This window comes from Polyodon spathula, chromosome 1 (assembly GCF_017654505.1).
Source record: "Polyodon spathula isolate WHYD16114869_AA chromosome 1, ASM1765450v1, whole genome shotgun sequence".
In the NCBI taxonomy this organism is placed as follows: Eukaryota; Metazoa; Chordata; class Actinopteri; order Acipenseriformes; family Polyodontidae; genus Polyodon; species Polyodon spathula.
This window is the reverse complement of record NC_054534.1, coordinates 16,762,669-16,783,965: the sequence shown is the minus strand read 5'-3', so window position 1 is coordinate 16,783,965 and position 21,297 is coordinate 16,762,669. Positions and strand designations below refer to the sequence as shown.

General features: G+C 37.9%; 1 protein-coding gene across 5 annotated transcripts in view; it reads left to right on the top strand.

Moving 5' to 3' along the window:
- LOC121314858 (tight junction protein ZO-2-like) overlaps positions 1–21,297 on the top strand; it is a 45,123-nt gene that overhangs the window by 21,111 nt on the left and 2,715 nt on the right. For all 5 annotated transcript variants that reach the window (XM_041248601.1, XM_041248610.1, XM_041248577.1 and 2 more), the window contains 17 exons: positions 1,459–1,583; positions 1,728–1,830; positions 1,990–2,632; positions 3,098–3,201; positions 3,596–3,749; positions 7,626–7,737; positions 8,278–8,420; positions 9,399–9,462; positions 10,360–10,510; positions 12,693–12,801; positions 15,462–15,681; positions 16,119–16,303; positions 16,701–16,796; positions 16,898–16,977; positions 17,353–17,563; positions 17,908–18,008; positions 18,633–18,854. In XM_041248601.1, coding sequence (XP_041104535.1) covers positions 1,459–1,583; positions 1,728–1,830; positions 1,990–2,632; positions 3,098–3,201; positions 3,596–3,749; positions 7,626–7,737; positions 8,278–8,420; positions 9,399–9,462; positions 10,360–10,510; positions 12,693–12,801; positions 15,462–15,681; positions 16,119–16,303; positions 16,701–16,796; positions 16,898–16,977; positions 17,353–17,563; positions 17,908–18,008; positions 18,633–18,854 — 2,823 coding nt within the window. The remainder of the gene's footprint in view (positions 1–1,458; positions 1,584–1,727; positions 1,831–1,989; positions 2,633–3,097; positions 3,202–3,595; positions 3,750–7,625; positions 7,738–8,277; positions 8,421–9,398; positions 9,463–10,359; positions 10,511–12,692; positions 12,802–15,461; positions 15,682–16,118; positions 16,304–16,700; positions 16,797–16,897; positions 16,978–17,352; positions 17,564–17,907; positions 18,009–18,632; positions 18,855–21,297) is intronic.

Sequence of the window (21,297 nt, the reverse complement as noted above, 5' to 3'; positions counted from 1 at the left end):
AAAAAACAAGACCCACTGAAGGAGCAACACTGTGCTCAAGTAGTTGTAGTGTATTGTTAAGCCATCTGGATTTTAGTGTCAGTAGTTCAGGGGATAGAAAAACAGTTAAAATCTGTGTGATGTACTTTATGGTGCAGAAATAAATCTATGTTTCTCCCCACATGTAATAGCCGTAATCCCATTTGAGACAGATCCAGATCCAGTCTTCCTGACTGCAGAAGCAGGCTGAGCTAGCTACAGGCACCCCCTGATACTGGTGCCTGCCACTCCAGTTTAAGCTCAGGCAGGCAGGCAGGGTTCTGGTTTCTCTGCTCCTGGGGATGCTCATTGAGAGCAGCCTCTCCAGCCAGCAGCTGAGGTCACAATCTATCTGACTACATCAAGGCTGCAGTCCCACAGTTTGAAACCTCTGTGGAAGTTAACACATGCAGAAGAAACCGCACAGTACACAGGAGGCCAGCTAGTATGACTAAAGTTGTATTCATGTTAACAGAACATACATTCTTGTATACTGTAGGGTGTCATGTTATGTTTACATTTATTGCACCCTGAATACATGCATATATACTGTAACAAACCTGAGACATTTCTGCGTTTTGATCTGGCACAAGCTGGATTTAGCTCACAATATTTTTGTTGCATATTTCTAACGGCAATTGTACGAATTGTGATCTGTTTGTGATTGATTGCTCTTCCATATTCACAGCAGGAGCAGTTATCATACTGTTGAACTGTATGGAGATAACAACTAAAGTGTATATTTCACAGGAAATGCCTCTGAGGAGATGGTTTTATAATTGCACTAACTGCCAAAGTGTTATTAACCAAATGAGGTTAAAGTGCTTATTTCAGAAATGTTTGGGATTTTAATGACTGCATATTTATATAAAACATCTGAAGATAAGTTTGGTGTAAAAAAAATAAATACATTCTTCACTGGGAGCCTTGTTTCCTTCATGTGTTTGTGTCCATCTACCTAAAGCAGACAAACATTTAGAAATATTAAAATAAACTTTGTAAAATTGTTTGTAAAATTCAGATTTTCATAGTCTAATCTTTGGTTTACATTCTTATATCCCTGGGTAGTAATGTGAACCAAAAATCAACCCAATACTGAAGACACTGAGAAGGTCTTCTAGTCAATGTTAGTCTTTGTTTGTTTGTTTATTTTAATATTTTTTAATGTACCTCTGACTGTTTCTGCAGTTATGAATTGCATCATCCGCCTAGCACTAAAGTTGGCACCAACAGAAAATGTTTACCATTTGACAGTCTATCTTAACCGAGCTAGCTATAAATCATTTAAAACCAGTTTAAAACAATGACATACAGAACTGTCAGATTGGGGTGGAATGTTGATGGATACTTTCTGATGTTAGCAGACTTGGAATCAGTATATGGGTAGAAAATACGGCTCAATTTTTATTTATTTTATTATTATGATTTTTTTAACACAAGGATTCCAAGATGGGCTTTGGAATTGCAGTTTCTGGAGGAAGAGACAACCCCAATATGGAAAATGGTGAAACGTCCATTATAGTTTCGGATGTTCTGCAGGGAGGTCCAGCTGATGGATTACTTTAGTAAGTGTAGCCTGGTGAATCACTCTCAAATAATATTAACACAGCTGTTACTACTAGGATGAAAGATGTAACTACAAAAAAATAACAATAATAATAATAATTACAAATATTGTCCTGTAATAATTGTGTTTTATCTTCTCACAGTGAAAATGATAGGGTTGTGTTGGTCAATTCAATTCCTATGGAAAATGTGCCTCATTCATTTGCTGTCCAGCAGTTAAGAAAATGTGGGAAAGTAGCTAAGTTTGTAAGTAACGCTTGTTTGACTTTATTCTTTGTTTTATACTTGCTAATTGTTCTGAACAAAAAAGCGACAAAACAAGCTTGCTTGAAATTAGATGGTGTACCTGTTGGGCAAAAAGTCAATAAACAATGTAATTCTTTTCATTTTGTTATGCTTGTGTAGATGGTGAAGAGGCCCAGGAAGGTTCCTGTGCAGCCCATGAAACGCGGCCCCTCTCCGGGTTTGGAGGACCGGGTGTTTGACCCTGATGAGGAGGAGTATGACCGCAGGAGTGTACATAGTGGACGGAGTGGGTACACTGACCCTGGCTGGCAGGGAGGCAGTGGCAGAGAACACAGCCTGGAACGTGAACGTGGTGGATACAGAGAGCCGGAGTACCGTGGGCGTGACTACGACCTGGAGCGTGATCATGGTGGATACAGGGATCCTGAGCCCCGGGGGCGTGATTATGACCGGGGCCATGACTACGACGGAGACCGCGGCAATGCCAGGGCGCACAGCCGGGGCAGGAGCATCGACAGGCTGAGCCCCGAGCGGGACCACAAGAGAGAGCGCAGCCGAGGCAGAAGCATTGACCGTGACCTGAGCCCGGTACGCATCCGCAGCAGGGACCCCAGCTATGAGAGGGAGTACAACCGCAAGCCTCAGCCCATCAACAGACCGGAGAAAGAGATGATTAGAAGCAAGAGCCGGGACAGGCTGCAGGACCGCAGTCCCTCCCCACCCATCTCTCGAGACACCCGATATAGCGACCAACTTGAAAAACCTGTTGGTGTGCTTTTGCTCAAGAACAAGCCAAACGAAGGTAAGAAGTTTCCTTTTTTTGGGGGGGGGGTAATTCAGTTTGAGAAATACACACATGACCTGCAGATTTAAAATATAACATTTGAATAGTGTTAGAAAAAATAAAATAAAATTATCTGGTAAGTAAGTTTTATGTGTGGGTCTTGCTTTAAAAAAAAAAGAAAGAAATTGTCACTTTTATAACCACTTTAGGACTAAGTTGGTGGTTTGTACATATTTTTCCCAGACAAATATATAATCCACATTATTGTATCCTAAGCCACTTTGGGAGTCATTAGGAATCATTTTAAAATTCTGTTCTCAATGAGATTTTACTGAGGAATAGTGTGTTATGAAAATTAGTGTATTGGATATGTATTAATCAAACAGTACCAATGTCTGCATTCACTAGAATGTTTACAGTTCTTGAAATGTTAAAGTTGTTTTTTTTTTTGTTTTTTTTTTTTTTTTTTTTTTTTCATTGTAGAATATGGTCTCAGACTGGGCAGTCAGATATTCATCAAAGAGATGACCAGTACAGGTCTAGCAGCAAAAGACGGACATCTTCAAGAAGGAGATATCATTCTCAAGGTAATCATTCCATTTTTATTCCAGCATCAAAAACCAACTACTTGCTTATTACTGGCGATTTAGGTTTAAGAACCCTTTATTATTACTGGATGTTTTATATGGATAAAATCAGCTTCCACACACCCTCACTGAATCATAAGCAACTTTGGAAAGAGCAATCCAATATTAAACTAAAAAAAGTTACTATACAGAACTAGTTGCTGAATACATGAACATTTCACTGCTAAACACAGCCCCCCCCCCCCTTCTTTAATTTCAGATCTATCACAGGTTTAATCATCTCATCTAGATGTGGTGGAATACAGTTAACATGTAAAACAGTAGAAGTAGTAGATGATGTGTATTGCACTGTGCAGCTTCTCCTTTTCATATGTGCTTTGTTTCCTCACTGCAGATTAACGGGACAGTAACAGAGAACTTGTCCCTGACAGATGCAAGTAAACTGATTGAGAAATCCAGAGGGAAACTGCAGCTGGTAGTGCAAAGAGACAACAGGCAGACTCTTATCAAGATTCCACTAATGGACGACAGTGACTCTGAACCAGACGGTGAGTAGCAACAGGAAATGTTTGTGTTATTGACTTCTAAGTAATGTATGGCTTATATAAAGTACTATGCAAACGTTTTAGGCAGGTGTGAAAAAATGCTGTAAAGTAAGAATGCTTTCAAAAATAGACATGTTAATAGATTATATTTATCAATTAACTAAATGCAAAGTGAGTGAACAGAAGAAAAATCAAAATCAAATCCATACTTGATGTGACCACCCTTTGCCTTCAAAACAGCATCAATTCTTCTAGGTACACTTGCACAAAGTCAGGGATTTTGTAGGCATATAGTCAGGTGTATGATTAAACAATTATACCAAACAAGTGCTAATGATCATCAATTCAATATGTAGGTTGAAACAATCATTAACTGAAACAGAAACAGCTGTGTAGGAGGAATAAAACTAGGTGAGGAACAGCCAAACTCGGCTAACAAGGTGAGGTTGCTGAAGACAGTTTACTGCCAAAAGTCATACACCATGGCAAGACTGAGCACAGCAGCAAGACACAAGGTAGTTATACTGCATCAGCAAGGTCTCTCCCAGGCAGAAATTTCAAGGCAGACAGGGGTTTCCAGATATGCTGTCCAAGCTCTTTTGAAGAAGCACAAAGAAGCACAAAGAAACAGGAAACGTTGAGGACAGTGGTCGGCCAAGGAAACTTACTGCAGCAGATGAGACACATCATGCTTACTTCCCTTCGCAATCAGAAGATGTCCAGCAATGCCATCAGCTCAGAATTGGCAGAAAACAGTGGGACCCTGGTACACCCATCTACTGTCCGGAGAAGTCTGGTCAGAAGTGGCCTTCATGGAAGACTTGTGATCAAAAAGCCACCTCCGATGTGAAAACAAGGCCAAGCGACTCAACTATGCACGAAAACACAGGAACTGGGGTGCAGAAAAATGGCAGCAGGTGCTCTGGACTGATGAGTCAAAATTTGAAATATTTGGCTGTAGCAGAAGGCAGTTGGTTCGTCGAATGGCTGGAGAGCGGTATGCAAATGAGTGTCTGCAGGCAACAGTGAAGCATGGTGGAGGTTTCTTGTAAGTTTGGGGCTGCATTTCTGCAAATGGAGTTGGGGATTTGGTCAGAATTAATGGTTTCCTCAGTGCTGAGAAGTATAGGCAGATACTTATCCATCATGCAATACCATCAGGGAGGCATCTGATTGCCTCCAAATTTATTCTGCAGCATGACAACGACCCCAAACATACAGTGAAAGTCATTAAGAACTATCTTCAGCGTAAAGAAGAACAAGGAGTCCTGGAAATGATGGTATGGCCCCCACAGAGCCCTGATCTCAACTCATTGAGTCTGTCTGGGATTACATGAAGAGAGAGAAGCAACTGAGGATGCCTAAATCCACAGAAGAACTGTGGTTAGTTCTCCAAGGTGTTTGGGCCAACCAACCTGCCGAGTTCCTTCAAAAACTGTGTTCAAGTGTAGCTAGAAGAATTGATGCTGTTTTGAAGCCAAAGGGTGGACACACCAAATATTGATTTGATGTAGATTTTTTTTCTGTTCACTCACTTTGCATTTTGTTAATTGATAAATATAAACTATTAACGTGTCCTATTTTTTTAAAGCATTCTTACTTTATAGCATTTTTTCACACCTGCCTAAAACCTTTGCACAGTACTGTATGTCGGCATTTTTTTGTGTGCTTCCTGGGTAGAATTTATAGACACCCAGCTCACAAAACCAGACATTTACCTTTCCTATGGTATCACGCTTGCATTGGTCCTGTCTGTACTGGTTATTTCCAGATAGCAATCTGTAAAAAAAAGTGTCATGCATTTAGTGGAAAGGAAAAAAAAAACAAGTGGAAATGAAATGATCGGTGGTATATCTGATCTTGATACCATAGGAAGGTTAAAAAAAAACAGCTTTTGTAAAAGTAAGTCATACATGAATTTTGTTATATTTTTATTTTTAAAAACAGACTGAGAAACCAAGAAAATAAAAACCTTAAATCAGACGTTCAAATCCTGGCTGTAGTTTTAAACAATAAATAAATAATCACAGTAGTTTACATATTTAGAGAACAGTATTTTTCAGTCCCAACAAAATAAGAACATTTAAGTATTAAATAAGATTTTTTGTTCTCTAGAAAAAAATTGCATTATTGCAGTTTCCTTTAAGATAGATAGATAGATAGATAAATAAATAAATAAATAAAAAATACATCCTATTTTTGTGTTTTTGTTTGTTTGTTTTTTCACAGATAATATGAAATTCTTTTAAGTGAAGGATCCCAAGACACAACATTGTTTGGTTGCAATAACTAAAATGTGCAAGCCAGAACAGCCAAACTGCTGTGTTTTACACTTTGCTATTTTTCCCTTTCATACAAAAAAAAAATATATATATCAATAAAATTGTTTTAATCAGCATATACTTGTTGTTATTTGATTTTGTTTCTTAGAGAACAATATTATGCAATGCAGCATTGAGAAAATACATTTGAAATACTTGTAAAGGGTTTGGAAAAGGAGACAGATTCCTTAAGGTTTGGTTGCGAAAGACTCCTAATGCATCCTCGTGATGGACAAGGTGCTTTTTTGTTGTTGCAAAAATGGGTTAGGGTTAGAAAACTAACCTGATACAACAAACAGCGTTGTGTTCAGAGCTCCCAGTTCTTTTCATGTGACATTATTTTGCACATTAAATATAGAAAACCTTAAATAAGCAAAGGCCCCATTTTACAGTAGAGTGTAGTACAGGTTCAGTATGGCAGTAGCAGTGAGGGAGCACAGTAACAGGAAGCACAGCGTATACTGTGTTTTTGACCAGCAAAGGGAATTGTGTTGACCTGAAAGACATTCCACATTGATTGCTTTCAATAATGCTGCTATACTAATTTTGAGCAGAAAAAAATACAACGAAAAATCTAATGGTTTTATATCTTGTTGACTGCTGCCAAACAAAATTAGAAACCAGTTAAATTCACATTTTAACGAGGGGGGGTTAAATCCATTATATCATACAGTTGTCAGAGTAGAATATTTATTTGATTCAATAAATATTTCAGCACATTTTGGTCACAAAACTTGCAGCATATAGTTTTATTTCTTTGTTTTAATCTACACTGTCACAACCATGTTCACACATCTGTTTTTATTTTGTAGGGTTTAATGAGTGTTTCCCATTCTCTCTTGCTGCAGCAATATGCTGCTAAGCCTGACCACTAAAAGCAGCTGCAAACTAAGTTCAGTGGCTGAACTGTCTCACAAAGCATATTGCAAGTGTGTGTTTTTTATGGTGATTTAATTAATTGACTAAGAAGAATAATTATATTTGTTACACCATATATATATATATATATATATATATATATATATATATATATATATATATATATATATATATCAATCATTCATACATACATTAAAGTTTGCAATTATGATGTCTGTTTATGGTGTTCTTTTGCTATATGTCACATAAGCAGTGGACCCCAACATGTTATTCATTTATTAAAAACAATGAACGACTGGGGGTGGAACAGTTATTATGCATTAACTCCACTACATCCCATTGTTAACTAAATATCATGGTATCCATGAATGGGTAATCTGCACTGTTTAAAAAATAGGCAAACATATTTAATTAGCAAGACATTCCACAAATGTAGTGGCCCCCAAATATCTCTTCACTGCTAACGTCGAATAATAAGGTGGGATATTTCTGCTACTTTTTCTCAAACGGGTTTCTGAAATGGCAACTGACAAGATGGGCATCACTTTGAATTTCTAAATGTGGTGAAAGTACTGCCATTCTTGTTTTGCTTCAAAGACTTATTTAAATACGGGTGTGGTTACCTCTTTTAATGTTTTCAAATCCTTTCTTTTTCCCATATCTTTTTTTTTTTTCACAGATATCTCTGAAATTGAGTCATACCACTCTTATTCTCCTCAAGAAGACAGAAGATCACACCATTCTGACCTCTCTTCACATTCCTCCAATGAAAGACTCAAAGAAAAGCCTAGGTAGTTAAAAATACTATCACAGAATGTTACTGAGCATTGTACATTTGTCCTTGCATTATACTGTAGGGTGCACGGGGGAAGGCAGCAAGGCTGGTAGGTGACGTAATCACACACAAAGACATACGCCTGATATACGCTCCTTGCAAAGGAGCTGGAATTGGCGCTATGCTTCAGTGCGATAGGTCCCGGGTTCCCGCCCGCCCTCCGCCTGTGTGTGGATTGCCTCGCCCTGTGTAATGCGCTTGCCCGCGTTAACCAAGATCGCTACAATAGAGCCAATGTTTTTTTGTTGGTTTGTTTTACATACTAAAAGAAACTGAATACCTTCAGTGACAAAAAGTCTTTTTTCAGTGTTTGTTTATATATGTGATTTGGACTCCACCCCCAAATGGTATAAGTGTAAAGGATCACTTCATGTTACAGTTAAGAGTACCTAATTTAACATGTGTTGTTTTTTTTACGTGTTTATTTTAGTATTTCTCAATTTAGCCAATGACTTTTGAAGAAATTTAGTTCTTAGTGTTTTCAATGTTCTTTTAGGGATGATCCACCCAGCAGACTGGCTAGAATGGGAGCAATGCCCACGCCTTTCAGGTCAACTGGTGATCTTACAGCTGCCTTGGATGATTTAAGCAGAGTGGAGAAACCTAGAGAAGAGAAGCCTAGAGAACAGGAACCCCTGGGTTAGACCAATTTTAAATCTTGCTTTCCATGTAATAAATCTGGATGGACTTCCTCACAGCCAGTGCAGTGAAGCTTTCCCCAAGGCTCCACATCTTCTGATGTCTTAACGCTTTTAATTGTACGCCTTTTACACTGCTTTAGTGCTGCATGAATCATTGGCTGCTTTATTTCAACAATGTACTAATACTGCGGACTTTGTTAGAGCTAGATAATCTATTTGAATGCCCCTTTGTAATTAATGTGTATTAGAAAATGGATCAGAGATTTTCTTTAACTTGATTAGTCAACATGAGCGCTTTAATCTGCACAATCTTGTGTATTTTACCTTTTTTCCTGCTTGGTGAAAGAAAATCTCTGTTCTTGAACACGCCCTCTGAATGTTGTCTGTCAATGTAGATTAGCTATTGTCCATGTAGATTAGCTAGTGTCCGTGTAGATTAGCTAGTGCTGTATAAAATCACAAAAAAACAAACACTTTAAATGTTTTAGTTTAAACTCATACATTTTCTAATAGCAATAGAACCCTTTAAGAGGGCTTTCTGGTAAGGCCCTTCTCATTGTGTTAAATGCCCAAGCCTTCAGCGCGGGACATTTTTCTGCATGAGACGGGCCTTACCAGGTGGTAAAACCCTCTTATGAGGGTTCTATTGTTTCCGTAGTGCCCTAATGGAGCATCGTGATGGTAGTTCTTCTTTTTTTTTTTTTTTTTTTTTACCAGGTCACCCTTAAAATAAAATAAATCTGAACTATACCAAGCACTCTGTGCTGTATACGTACTTACTCTGATTTTTAGAAATATTCAGGCAATCATCTGCACAATACTAACTGGAAATGTAAAGAATATAAAGAAATTACTATTTTGGAAAGTGATACAAATGAATCCTTACATTTGAAAGTCAATTTGATAGAAGATAAAGTTCTATAGCAATGGCATCAGTAATTGTCTATTTCTAATTAAAAATGTAATTGTTTTTCAGCTGCGGTAAATGTTGCTCCGAAAATATATCTCCGTCCCAGCCTTGAAGATGAAGAGATATATGGGTAAGTTTCTTAGCTGTTCAGGCTGTTTTTTTTTTTTTTAAACATGATTTGAGATGCAGGTATCAGCGCCTCATTTGTCAACGTCCTAGAGTACACATGCTATAATCTTTATACTGTAAGTATTGGCAGTTTAGGGGTTAGTATCCATAATTTAAGTAGGTCATCTAATTTTCATATTTACATGACTGGCAAAAATTAGTTAATGTAGTTAGTGCACCGAGGCATTGTAAGGGTTTAGAGATTATTTTGGAATCATCACAACCATGCTTGACGGCAGAAGTTAGCTTCACAGAAAAGTTTTCATTCCTTCTGTCCGCTGACTCGCACTTCACTAGAAAATGAAGACACACGGGTCACTACCTCCCCACACACGTGATAAGTTTCAGTTGTGCTGAAATGATCACCTCCGAAGTATGTAACTTTATTATACCGCCACAGCAACATAACAAAATAGAAAAGGCTAATTTCAAAGCTAATTTCATGAAGTGTAAAACAGTAACACAGCTCCTAGTCAAAGAAAACTTTTTTTATCAATCCAGAGAAGCAGGAGTTACATGCAGATTGTTTTACATTCACTCTGGATGTGTCACAGCACTAGCCAGTGCTAGCATTCAAGCAGGCTCTAAATTAACAGCTGTGTCACACGAAGATATTTTATCTGTGTAACGTAAAAAAAAAAAAAACACCACCCAATATTATGTGTAAGAAGTTCTCGATGAGCGACCCCAGAGTGAAATGTCTCTTGTGCTTTATAGGCTGCATGTGCAGTGAACACTGATTCAGAATTCTAATGAATTAGTTTTAGAGTTGTTAAACTTAAAGGGAAATTTTTATGCAAAGAAGTGATGATTTTAAATGATAGTGTTAATGGCTCTATTGTATTGTATCACCATGTAGTTCTAACACAGTGATGGTGCAGTTCAGAAAAGGTGACAGTGTGGGTTTACGCCTGGCTGGTGGGAATGATGTGGGAATCTTCATTGCTGGAGTTCAGGAAGGCAGTCCTGCTGAAGAGGAGGGGCTAAAGACAGGAGATCAGATTCTGAAGGTAAAGGGAGAAGAATTCCTCTCCAGAGCAATGTGGGGTTCAAGGAGGAGTCTCACTGCTGCAGTGTCACTCCAATTATATTTTTATTTCAGTCACATGTCATGATAATCATCAGTAAAAAACAGCTGAAATACTTTAAAGGATGGCATTCGCACAGAATTTAAAGAAAGCTCTTCAGTTAACTTTAATACACTTGTGATTAAGACTTGAAGAGTAAACTACTTATACAGTGGATTGCGAAAGTATTGACCCCCCTTGGCATTTTTCCTATTTTGTTGCCTTACAACCTGGAATTAAAATTGATTTTTATTTGGATTTCATGTAATGGACATACACAAAATAGTCCAAATTGGTGAAGTGAAATGAAAAAAATAACTTGTTTCAAAAAATTCTAAAAAATAAATAACGGAAAAGTGGTGCGTGCATATGTATTCACCCCCTTTGCTATTAAGCCTTTAAATAAGATCTGGTACAACCAATTACCTTCAGGAGTCACATAATTAGTTAAATAAAGTCCACCTGTGTGCAATCTAAGTGTCACATGATCTGTCACATGATCTCGGTATATATACACCTGTTCTGAAAGGCCCCAGAGTCTGCAACACCACTAAGCAAGGGGCACCACCAAGTAAGCGGCACCATGAAGACCAAGGAGCTCTCCAAACAGGTCAGGGGCAAAGTTGTGGAGAAGTACAGATCAGGGTTGGGTTATAAAAAATATCCAAAACTTTGAACATCCCACGGAGCACCATTAAAGCCATTATTAAAAAATGGAAAGAATATGGCACCACAACAAACCTGGCAAGAGAGGGCCGCCCACCAAAACTCACGGACCAGGCAAGGAGGGAATTAATCAGAGAGGCAACAAAGAGAACAAAGATAACCCTGAAGGAGCTGCAAAGCTCCACAGCGGAGATTGGAGTATCTGTCCATAGGTAAGCCGTACACTCCACAGAGCTGGGCTTTACGGAAGAGTGGCCAGAAAAAAGCCATTGCTTAAAAAGAAATAAATAAGCAAACACGTTTGGTGTTCACCAAAAGGCATGTGGGAGACTCCCCAAACATATGGAAGAAGGTACTCTGGTCAGATGAGACTAAAATTGAGCTTTTTGGCCATCAAGAAAAACGTTATGTCTGGCGCAAACCCAACACCTCTCATCACCCTGAGAACACCATCCCCACAGTGAAGCATGGTGGTGGCAGCATCATGCTGTGGGGATGTTTTACATCAGCAGGGACTGGGAAACTGGTCAGAATTGAAGGAATGATGGATGGCACTAAATACAGGGAAATTCTTGAGGGAAACCTGTTTCAGTCTTCCAGAAATTTGAGACTGGGACGGAGGTTCACCTTCCAGAAGGACAATGACCCTAAGCATACTGCTAAAGCAACACTCGAGTGTTTTAAGGGGAAACATTTAAATGTCTTGGAATGGCCTAGTCAAAGCCCAGACCTCAATCTGTGGTATGACTTAAAGATTGCAGTACACCAGCGGAACCCATCCAACTTGAAGGAGCTGGAGCAGTTTTGCCTTGAGAATGGGCAAAAATCCCAGTGGCTAGATGTGCCAAGCTTATAGATACATACCCGAAGAGACTTGCAGCTGTAATTGCTGCAAAAGGTGGCTCTACAAAGTATTGACTTTTGGGGGGGGGGTGAATACTTATGCACGCTCAAGTTTTCTGTTTTTTTGTCTTATTTCTTGTTTGTTTCACAATAAAAAATATTTTGCATCCTCAAAGTGGTAGCAATGTTGTGTAAATCAAATGATACAAACCCCCCAAAAAATCCATTTTAATTCCAGGTTGTAAGGCAACAAAATAGGAAAAATGCCAAGGGGGGTCAATACTTTTGCAAGCCACTGTACATGCCATGGTGCTTCCACAATGCCAAAAAACAGCTTAAATTCCTTGAATTTACAATACAAAAGTCCAGGAGAATAAGTGAGTACATATTCATCATAATTGCCTTTATTTGATGGTGTTCCTCAGGCTTGAGTTAAGCAGCGACCACCCATATACTTGGTCTTTGGTGAAACCAGTAAATTGTCTTTGGTAAAAATAATGTGAACCAGTTGTCCAAGCAGCGCTTGAATAGCAGATGTTGTGTATAAACTTAAGTAATTGAATCTTTCATCAGATGTAATTCACACTTTTTTTTTTATTTTTTATAAATCCACAAGGTAAATAATGTTGACTTCAGATGTATGATTCGAGAAGAAGCTGTGCTCTATCTGCTAGAGATACCTAAAGGTGAAGACGTGACCATATTGGCTCAAAACAAATCAGATGGTACGTAATTTGCCACATTACATCATTTCATTCTGTTATTGATTTCAGTTGGTTCCTGTACTATTAATGGATAATCATATCCGCAAATGATTGTAAGTTGAACTGTGGTGACACATTTGTTTTAGGTGTTCAGTAAAAGTCCTACTTTCCTATATTTGAAATTTATAAAGCTATAATTTCATCATCCTTTTCTATTTTTTGTACAAGCCTCCCTACTGAGCACTTCATACCCTGTGTTAATGGCTTTTTTCTCAGAGCAAATTCAGTTTGGAAAACTGAGCACTAATATCTTGAAGCAAGAATGTCCTGAGCTGAATGTGCAGTTTTGTGCTCTCAACTGATTCAGCGAAAATAACACTCAATTTAGGGTATCAGCAACTTAATCTAATTAATTTAATGTCTTTGGTTAGTCGCATTCTGTATAATTAGCAGATGTTTGTCAATTGTGTAATTTTCTATAGAATTTGGAAGCTTCCCATCTTCAAGCCCATATGTGAATTATAAGGTGCCATAGGCTTCTCTTCACCTGTGCTATCAGTCGCTCCCTGTAACCATCCAGCAGAGACAGCCTTCGGGAGGACATAATATATCCCACCTGTCCCTCGTTCAACGAATCAGAAACCATCAAACTGAATCAAGCCCTGGACCATGCACAACAGTGCTGCATGAATCTCAGCCTTTTGATGGAAGTGGCTTTCTACCCAAACCTTAGCTGGCCCATGTGACTTCAGTAAATGCATGTAAATAAATGACATGCTTTAAATTCATTAATATAAATTTACTTGCTAGGAAGACATATTGTAAGGCCAGAGAACCTAGAAATATGAGCAATGTATATATCTATGTATTAGAAATACAGTGCACTCCATTTATAAGAATCAACTGCATATAGTGATCAAAACCACTGGGACCAAATCATTCCTATACTAACCAATGTAAAATACTCAGCTTGTAAGAATCAAGCAATCTGCTTATAAGAATCATTTCTTTGCAAACGAACTACATGTAATACAGTACTTGATCAAGTTCAATGACGTGCACAGTCAATAAAGCTGTTTTTTTTTTCTTAAATTTGAATTTGATCACATCTCGTGTGATTAGGCATGTACGCAGCATGGATAGTGCAGTGATGCAGGAAACACTGCACTGTTCATAATCAAATGTGACTGCGGCACAGCATTGTGCAGGTATGTTTTGTGTTGCCTGTTAGTGAAAATGTGTTTCAATAAAGTGAATACACATTCGTTGAATACATACCTTTGCATCTCCACTTAATGAAAAACTGAAATTTCCATTGCAACAGAACATCAGTAAGATAGATGATTAAATGCAGTGGTTGTCCTGACAGTAAAATACTGTACTGTAATGTCATTTTAATTCAAAAGCCATTACACGTAACACGGCACAGCAGTTAAACTAGGCACCCTAACGAGTCTATTCCTTCTCAAGTATATTGTAGTAAAATAGGATTCTGCAGCCTTGAGTGAACGATCATATAACAAGCTGCTTACCCACGAGGACTTTTTTTGATGTATTGTCCTCAGTGGTTGAGCTCCATTTACATCTGTATTTAAACTGCTGATGACACGTTTTTGCTAATTGCAATGTGACAGAGTGGCCGAGGACAGTGTATTATCAGGCTAGAGTCTTGATTTACAGTTTTAAATCACTGTTGGTTTTATTTTTATTATAAAACAAAGAAAGTAAACTTAGCTCTCAGTTGGAGCACTAAGTAAACAATGAAATACTTTGTGTGGAACAAACACTAGTTAGATCTCTTACTTTTACTTTTTGGTTCGTTCTTTCTTTCTTCCTTCCTTCTATACCCCCGTCACAAAGCTGTCGGCTAAGCCCTTTTTATTAAGGTGCCATTAACTTGAACAAGCAGACAACTGACCATTATCCTTAGTTCATTAAGGAAAAGCAGCTGTGGATTTTTCGTTTACATGCATACATGTGGGAACTGTTGACATCTAGTGGTCAACCCATTACACTGCAGCGAACAAGCTCGTATCATTCTTATACTAACATAGTGATTCTGAACCGCAGTAGTCATATCAGTCCGCCTATGAGAATCAACCACTTATAAGAATCAAATCACCCGGGACTAATGCGATTCATATAAACAGAGAGCACTGTACCAAAAGTATGCATTGAGTAAGTAGTTGAAAATATATTCTGTACCCATTATATAAAAAGTAAACCAAACTGATTTTTTGTGGTTGTGAAGTCTGTAGGACAGTTTTTGTGGGGGGTACCAGCAGATTTTGAAAGATGTCATGTTTTCTTGAGATGCATGTCCCTGTAAAGACTGCATTGCCTTTTCTTTTTGTTGTTGTTTAGCAATTCATTGGTGCCTCCACCTGCTAATTTCCATTGTACTCCAGTAAAAAAAAACTAACAAAAAAAAACAACAACACAGCATATTGTAGCTGAACAACTTTACATCAGCATCTCATAATAAAGGGCACTAATTCATTGGATTCAATAGTTCAGAGCTGCTCATTACTAGTATTTGTTTCCCCAGTTGAAGAAACTGATCAAAAGAATTGCATGCTAGGTTTTAATAGACATTTTTTTGATGTGTTCCCTTTATTTTATTTAATAGACATTTTTTTGATGTGTTCGCTTGATTTTATTTTATTCTATTTTTTTTACAGTTTACAAAGACATAGTTGCCTCTGGCCGGGGTGATTCGTTCTTTATTAGGACCCACTTTGAGTTTGAAAAGGAGTCCACACAGAGCCTGTCGTTCACACGAGGAGAGATCTTTAAAGTCCTTGACTCCCTGTACGATGGAAAATTGGGAAACTGGCTGGCAGTGAGAACTGGACATGACAACAAGCTGCTGGACAAAGGCATTATTCCAAACAAAAGCAGGTAGCTTAACATGTGTGAGGGTGCTGGAGCAGTGGTTATCATGGTGGGACATTTGGCAGCGCTGCTGTATAGTTTATAGTATGGTGCATTGAGTCAATAGGAGATCATGTGTACAGGGGGGAACATAAGCAGTCGCTGTTAAGGAAGCCTGTGGTGTTTTATACAGCAAGTGATTTCTCTGCTGAAATGAATATCACATCCATTAAAAAAGCGAGTTTGCTTAGTGAATAGTTTAGGGGTGCAAAAAATCATTACACATACCCAAGAAAAGGTTTAAATCAAGCTTAAATTTATGTAGACACTTCAAATGATTGATTTCATCCCTGTGACCTACCTTATAGGCTTTTGTCATGCAAGCATCTAGTACCATATAATAAGGGGACAAGCACATGATAGAATGCTACAGCATTCAGACAATGATTTGTCATTTGTTTTAGAGCTGATCAGATGGCCAGTGTTCAAAATGCCCAGAAAGGTGCTGGCAATGGCAGAGGGGACTTCTGGAGATCGCGTGGACAGAGGGCAGGCATGAAGAAGAACTTAAAGAAGAGCCGTGATGATCTTACAACCATTCCCGTCACCACCAAGTTCCCAGCTTATGAGAGAGTTGTTTTAAGAGAAGGTACTTTAGGCCCTGGAGCTCCAGAACAGTGTCTACTCCTGTTTTATATACAGATATGGCCAACATTTTTGCATCCCCCTAGAATTTTACCAGAAGCCATAATAGTAGTAGTAGTAGTATTTCATGGTAGATTTCGAAATGTCACATTTTTCAGTTGCTGTCAGTGTATGTAAAATAACTCGGGTATATAATTCAGCAGGTTTCATTCCACTGTATGAAGTAAAATCAGTTATATGGGGGATGCGAAACTTTTGCCCATAGCTGTAGAATTTTTAATAACAATAAGTGGATCGTTTTTATAAAAAAGGAGCAAACACAAATACAGTTGTGTGTAGATTGCTTTCCTTGTCTTGTACATACCCTCTAAGATTCATTGTCTCGTCTTTTCTTTTTGTAGCTGGTTTTAGAAGACCCGTAGTTTTGTTTGGTCCAGTTGCAGATGTAGCAGCAGAGAAGCTGGGTGGAGACTTACCAGATGAGTTTGTAGTTGCCAGTAAGTATTCGATTCAGAGGTACAGATTTGAATGAAATGGTATTTTGTGTATTGCTTCATATTGGTGATGATGTTTTTGTTTTGTTTTTTCTTCCTTGCAGAAACTGAACCAAAGGATGCAGGTTCAGAGAAATCCTCAGGAGTGGTCCGTCTAAACACTATCAGACAGATTATTGAACAGGTGAACTGAAGTTAATGCAACTTCTGAGAGGATACAGCTTGTACAAGTGTGTGGCCAGTATACAATAAGGTTGCTCCTATATATATATATATATATATATATATATATATATATATATATATATATATATATATATATATATATATATATATATATTAATATAATCTCAAAAATTAACACACAATATATTTTGCATGTTATTTATTTTGAGAAGATATGTATTGTTTGTGTTCAAAAAACATTTTGAGATTTGTAATTTTTGTTTTGCATATCTATTCAGAGCAACACTATACTGTACAGGTTTTATTTTTCTTTGAAAGCTACAAAATGTAATTTTAAACTTCCTCTAACTACTGTACCTCATTGAATTCCCAGGAAAAGCACGCTTTGCTGGACGTGACTCCCAAGGCTGTAGATTTGCTCAATTACACACAGTGGTATCCGATTGTGATTTTATTCAACCCTGACAGCAAGCAGGGAGTAAAAACCCTGAGACAGAGAGTATGTCCAGCCTCTTCCAAGAGCTCTCGCAAGCTTTATGAGCAAGCTGTGAAACTGAAGAAAACCTGCTCTCACCTTTTCACAGGTAAAATATGCATGGTACTATATAATATTTTCAAATGCTTTTTTTAATTTAAAAACTCTTTGAACATAAAAGTTCCAAATGCACACCCAGTTCCTAATACTGTAGCTAATTGTTTCCTGGAGTGCTGTGAGACAGCTCCTTTATGGGTTCCAGTGAGTGTGCTGCAGCCCACATTCTTGAGGATATTATAATCTAGGTCATGGTGACCTACCAATGCAAGAGGTGATTGGTGCTTGGACATTTGCTACCTTATAAATGCTGCTGTTTTGGTACTGACATTTATTTATTTTCTTGACAAAAATGTGTGCTACTAACATATGTTTATGTACTTTTGATTTTTACAGCAATTATTGATTTAAATTCGGCTAATGATGGCTGGTATGGCAGTGTAAAGGATACAATAAGAGAACAGCAGGCTCAAGCAGTCTGGGTATCTGAAGGAAAGGTAGTTTGTTTTAAATACACCCTTCTGACTTCTTACTGTACCCAAAGGGGGTTCTGTAAAATGCTGTGTTTTACCACCATTTTGTTCCAGAGTAAATACATTATTATTCAAAATCGTTGATTTTTGACTAGTAGCAAACAAATACGTCAATTGCAGTCCTTATAAACAAACGATCCACTACTCTGTGCTGCAAGTCCATGTAAAAGATTAATAAGCTGAATGCTATTTATTAAAGGAATGTCAAAATGAACAAATACTGGCAATTCTGTTGTGCAATTTGATGTCAACAGTGTGTGTGTGTGTGTGTGTGTGTGTGTGTGTGTGTATATATATATATATATATATATATATATATATATATATATATATATATATATATATATACACACACACACAATACACAATAGTGTATACAGAACGTCATTTTATGTCTAAGAGGTTATAAAAATTTTATATATAGTTAAGTCGAATTGATCCAATTTTCTTTAAACTACAGGTTACAAACCATGTCTGTAACAGTCGCGTATGAAAATCGAAATATAGAACCAAAACCTTTTTTTTGGTTATTATTATTTATTATTATTATATATTTTTTTCTAAAGCTCCATAATGTGTCTCTTGCAGCTTGACGGGATAGAGGAAGATCTGGACCTTCACGATGACCACATGTCCTACCTGTCTGCCATGGGTGCCGATTACCTGAGCTGTGACAGCCGCCTGACCAGCGACTATGAGGACACTGCTGATGAGGGAGGGGCCTACACTGACAATGAGATGGACGAGCTGCCAGATGAGCCTCCGGTTTCAGCCATTGGCCGATCCTCAGAGCCTGTTGTTACAGAGGAGGTGAGGGTCATGACCTGTCAACAGAACATAATTCTAGCCTGTAATTGGTTTGAGCAGTGCCTCAAGAGTAATTGTTGAATCATTTGAAAAGTACATAGTGCTGTGGTTCATTGCTTGAAATTTATTTATTTATTTTTTTTTACCTTTTTAGGTTATATTGCTTCATATTATAAAATAACTTGAAACTTCTCTTGTGCTCCTGCTGTCTCGTTGTGGTACTGTGTCATTCCACAATTTATCAAGATTAATATTCTGTATTTTACAGTAGATAGGAAACTAAAGGGGGTCCTGGTTATGATTATATATCAATAGTTTTAAATTCAGTAGTGTCAAGTAAACAAATTCGCTTCACAGGTGCAGCTCATCCTTCTATTATTTATGTGCAAGTCTGTTAGGCCTTGTACACAAACACTGCGGTTAGCGCGACAACCTTATAAACAGACTGCACTCGCTGCGGTTGTTTGTTGTGTGCACACACACGCCTTTCATTACTGAAGTGAGTGCACTCCCTGTTTAAACTAACAACTGAACTCGGACCACCATTACATGACATTTACTAGGTTTGTGTGGCGGCAGCATGGAATCTGTTTTTTAATATTGTACAGAATATTATACAACTGCACTTTGATTCAATACAAAAAAGTATGTTATATTTAATTAAATAACTTGGCTCATCAGCGCACACACACACACACACACACACACACATACACACACATATATATATATATATATATATATATAATTTAGCCATGTTTATCACATGGAAATGTCTAATGAACTATGACATCATTACATGTGCAGAAAGACACAAGCACCTACTGCGGTTGTTTTAGTGCTGTTTTAGTACACCCACACACACACACACACACACACACACACACACACACATACACACCAGTTACTGTGCATTAAGTAACCAAACTGAATTAATACCAGAACTTGCTACTTGTTATGAACAGGATTATCTAGTGTGGCTGTCGCTGCCTTTTGCAACCAAACTGTGCGTGTACTTAAACCATATGAAGAGCAAAAGGTGAACTCGCAACCGCATTTAGGCTGTGTGTGCAAGGCCTAAGAGTCTTCTTTTTAGTCCAAAAGTTGCGACCACAGCTGCTTTCGGTTTTGGTTCAGTCCATTCGAGTACCATAAAAAAAAACAAACAGGCTGCCTTTTATATACTTGCTTTCAAAATTCACAGCATTTGTTCAAAAAAGAGAAATAAACAGATTACTAGAGCATTTGTGTAATTAGAGAGACACTTCTTATCACTGTTTGCCAAGACATCATTTGAAACTAAACATTTTAGATGCAAACTTTTTTACTGCCATTTCACAGGTAGAAGTTGAAGCGTCTCTGCTTAATCAGTCGGCTGCTCTTTTTGGTATTTCGTTGTTCATTTCATCGGTGGTTGTAAGAATGCATTAAGCTGCAGCCTGTTCTCTCCTTTAGAGCCTCTTAGTCAGGTTTGTAACAACTTGGCCAAATCCGAGAAAGATCTCTCGGCATCAACTGAATGGGCAGAATGGATATAAATCTTATTGCAAGTCTGGTTAAAGCTGGCCATCTTTCTGTAGAAACCAGTACGTTGCAGCATCTACATCATGATTTGCTTCTGCACCAGCTGAGCTGTAATTCACAATTGTGTGATATTCCTCATCGCCGAAGCAAAGTGTTTTTTGCTGCAAGACATACTTCATTAAATCTGAGTGAGACCACTCCGAGAAAAGCGTGGGCTGCATCTTCCAGTTGCAGTAACCTGATTAGGGTCGTAGTATCCTTTCAACTTTTGTTCAGTATCAAAACAGATTGAAACAAAATGTTAACATATTTCAGTGCTCAGGTTGTTGTTCGGTGCCTTACTCTCAGCTCGGGAAATGAGATCTGACACATTTTTTGTATGTCTGGTGGATTGAAGGTTTAGAACTTTCAATACCTTTGATTGCAGACAGCAACAAACTCAAATTGATTCAAGCTTTAATTTCTCAACGCTTCAGACAATTCATTAAGAGCATTCAAGTGATGTGAACTGTATTTGAAAACAAGCCTTCCAGTGACTTCCCACACTTTTGTAACTTACAGAACATTATCTGTTAGGAACATGGATACCTGACCTTGCTCCCAGGAGCAATTTGTAAAGTTGGTTTTTGTGCATTTTGTAAACTTTGTTTAGCATATACTTCTTCCACAATGTACATGAACTTGGTGTTGCTCCTCCATTAGTGACACTGTACAGTATGTCAGTCTACATGTGGTACTCCTGGCGTATATTCTCTTAACACGACCCTTTCCAGTTATTTTTGCTGTTACTTTGTCTTGTCGTATTTTTATAAACGTAAGTAATATGGAAACAGCAGCATATAATATGCAATATATGGTGACTGGGGGAAATGCAAAAAAAAAATCATAGAAAAGCTGACCAGCAGAATATTATCTCCTGTTT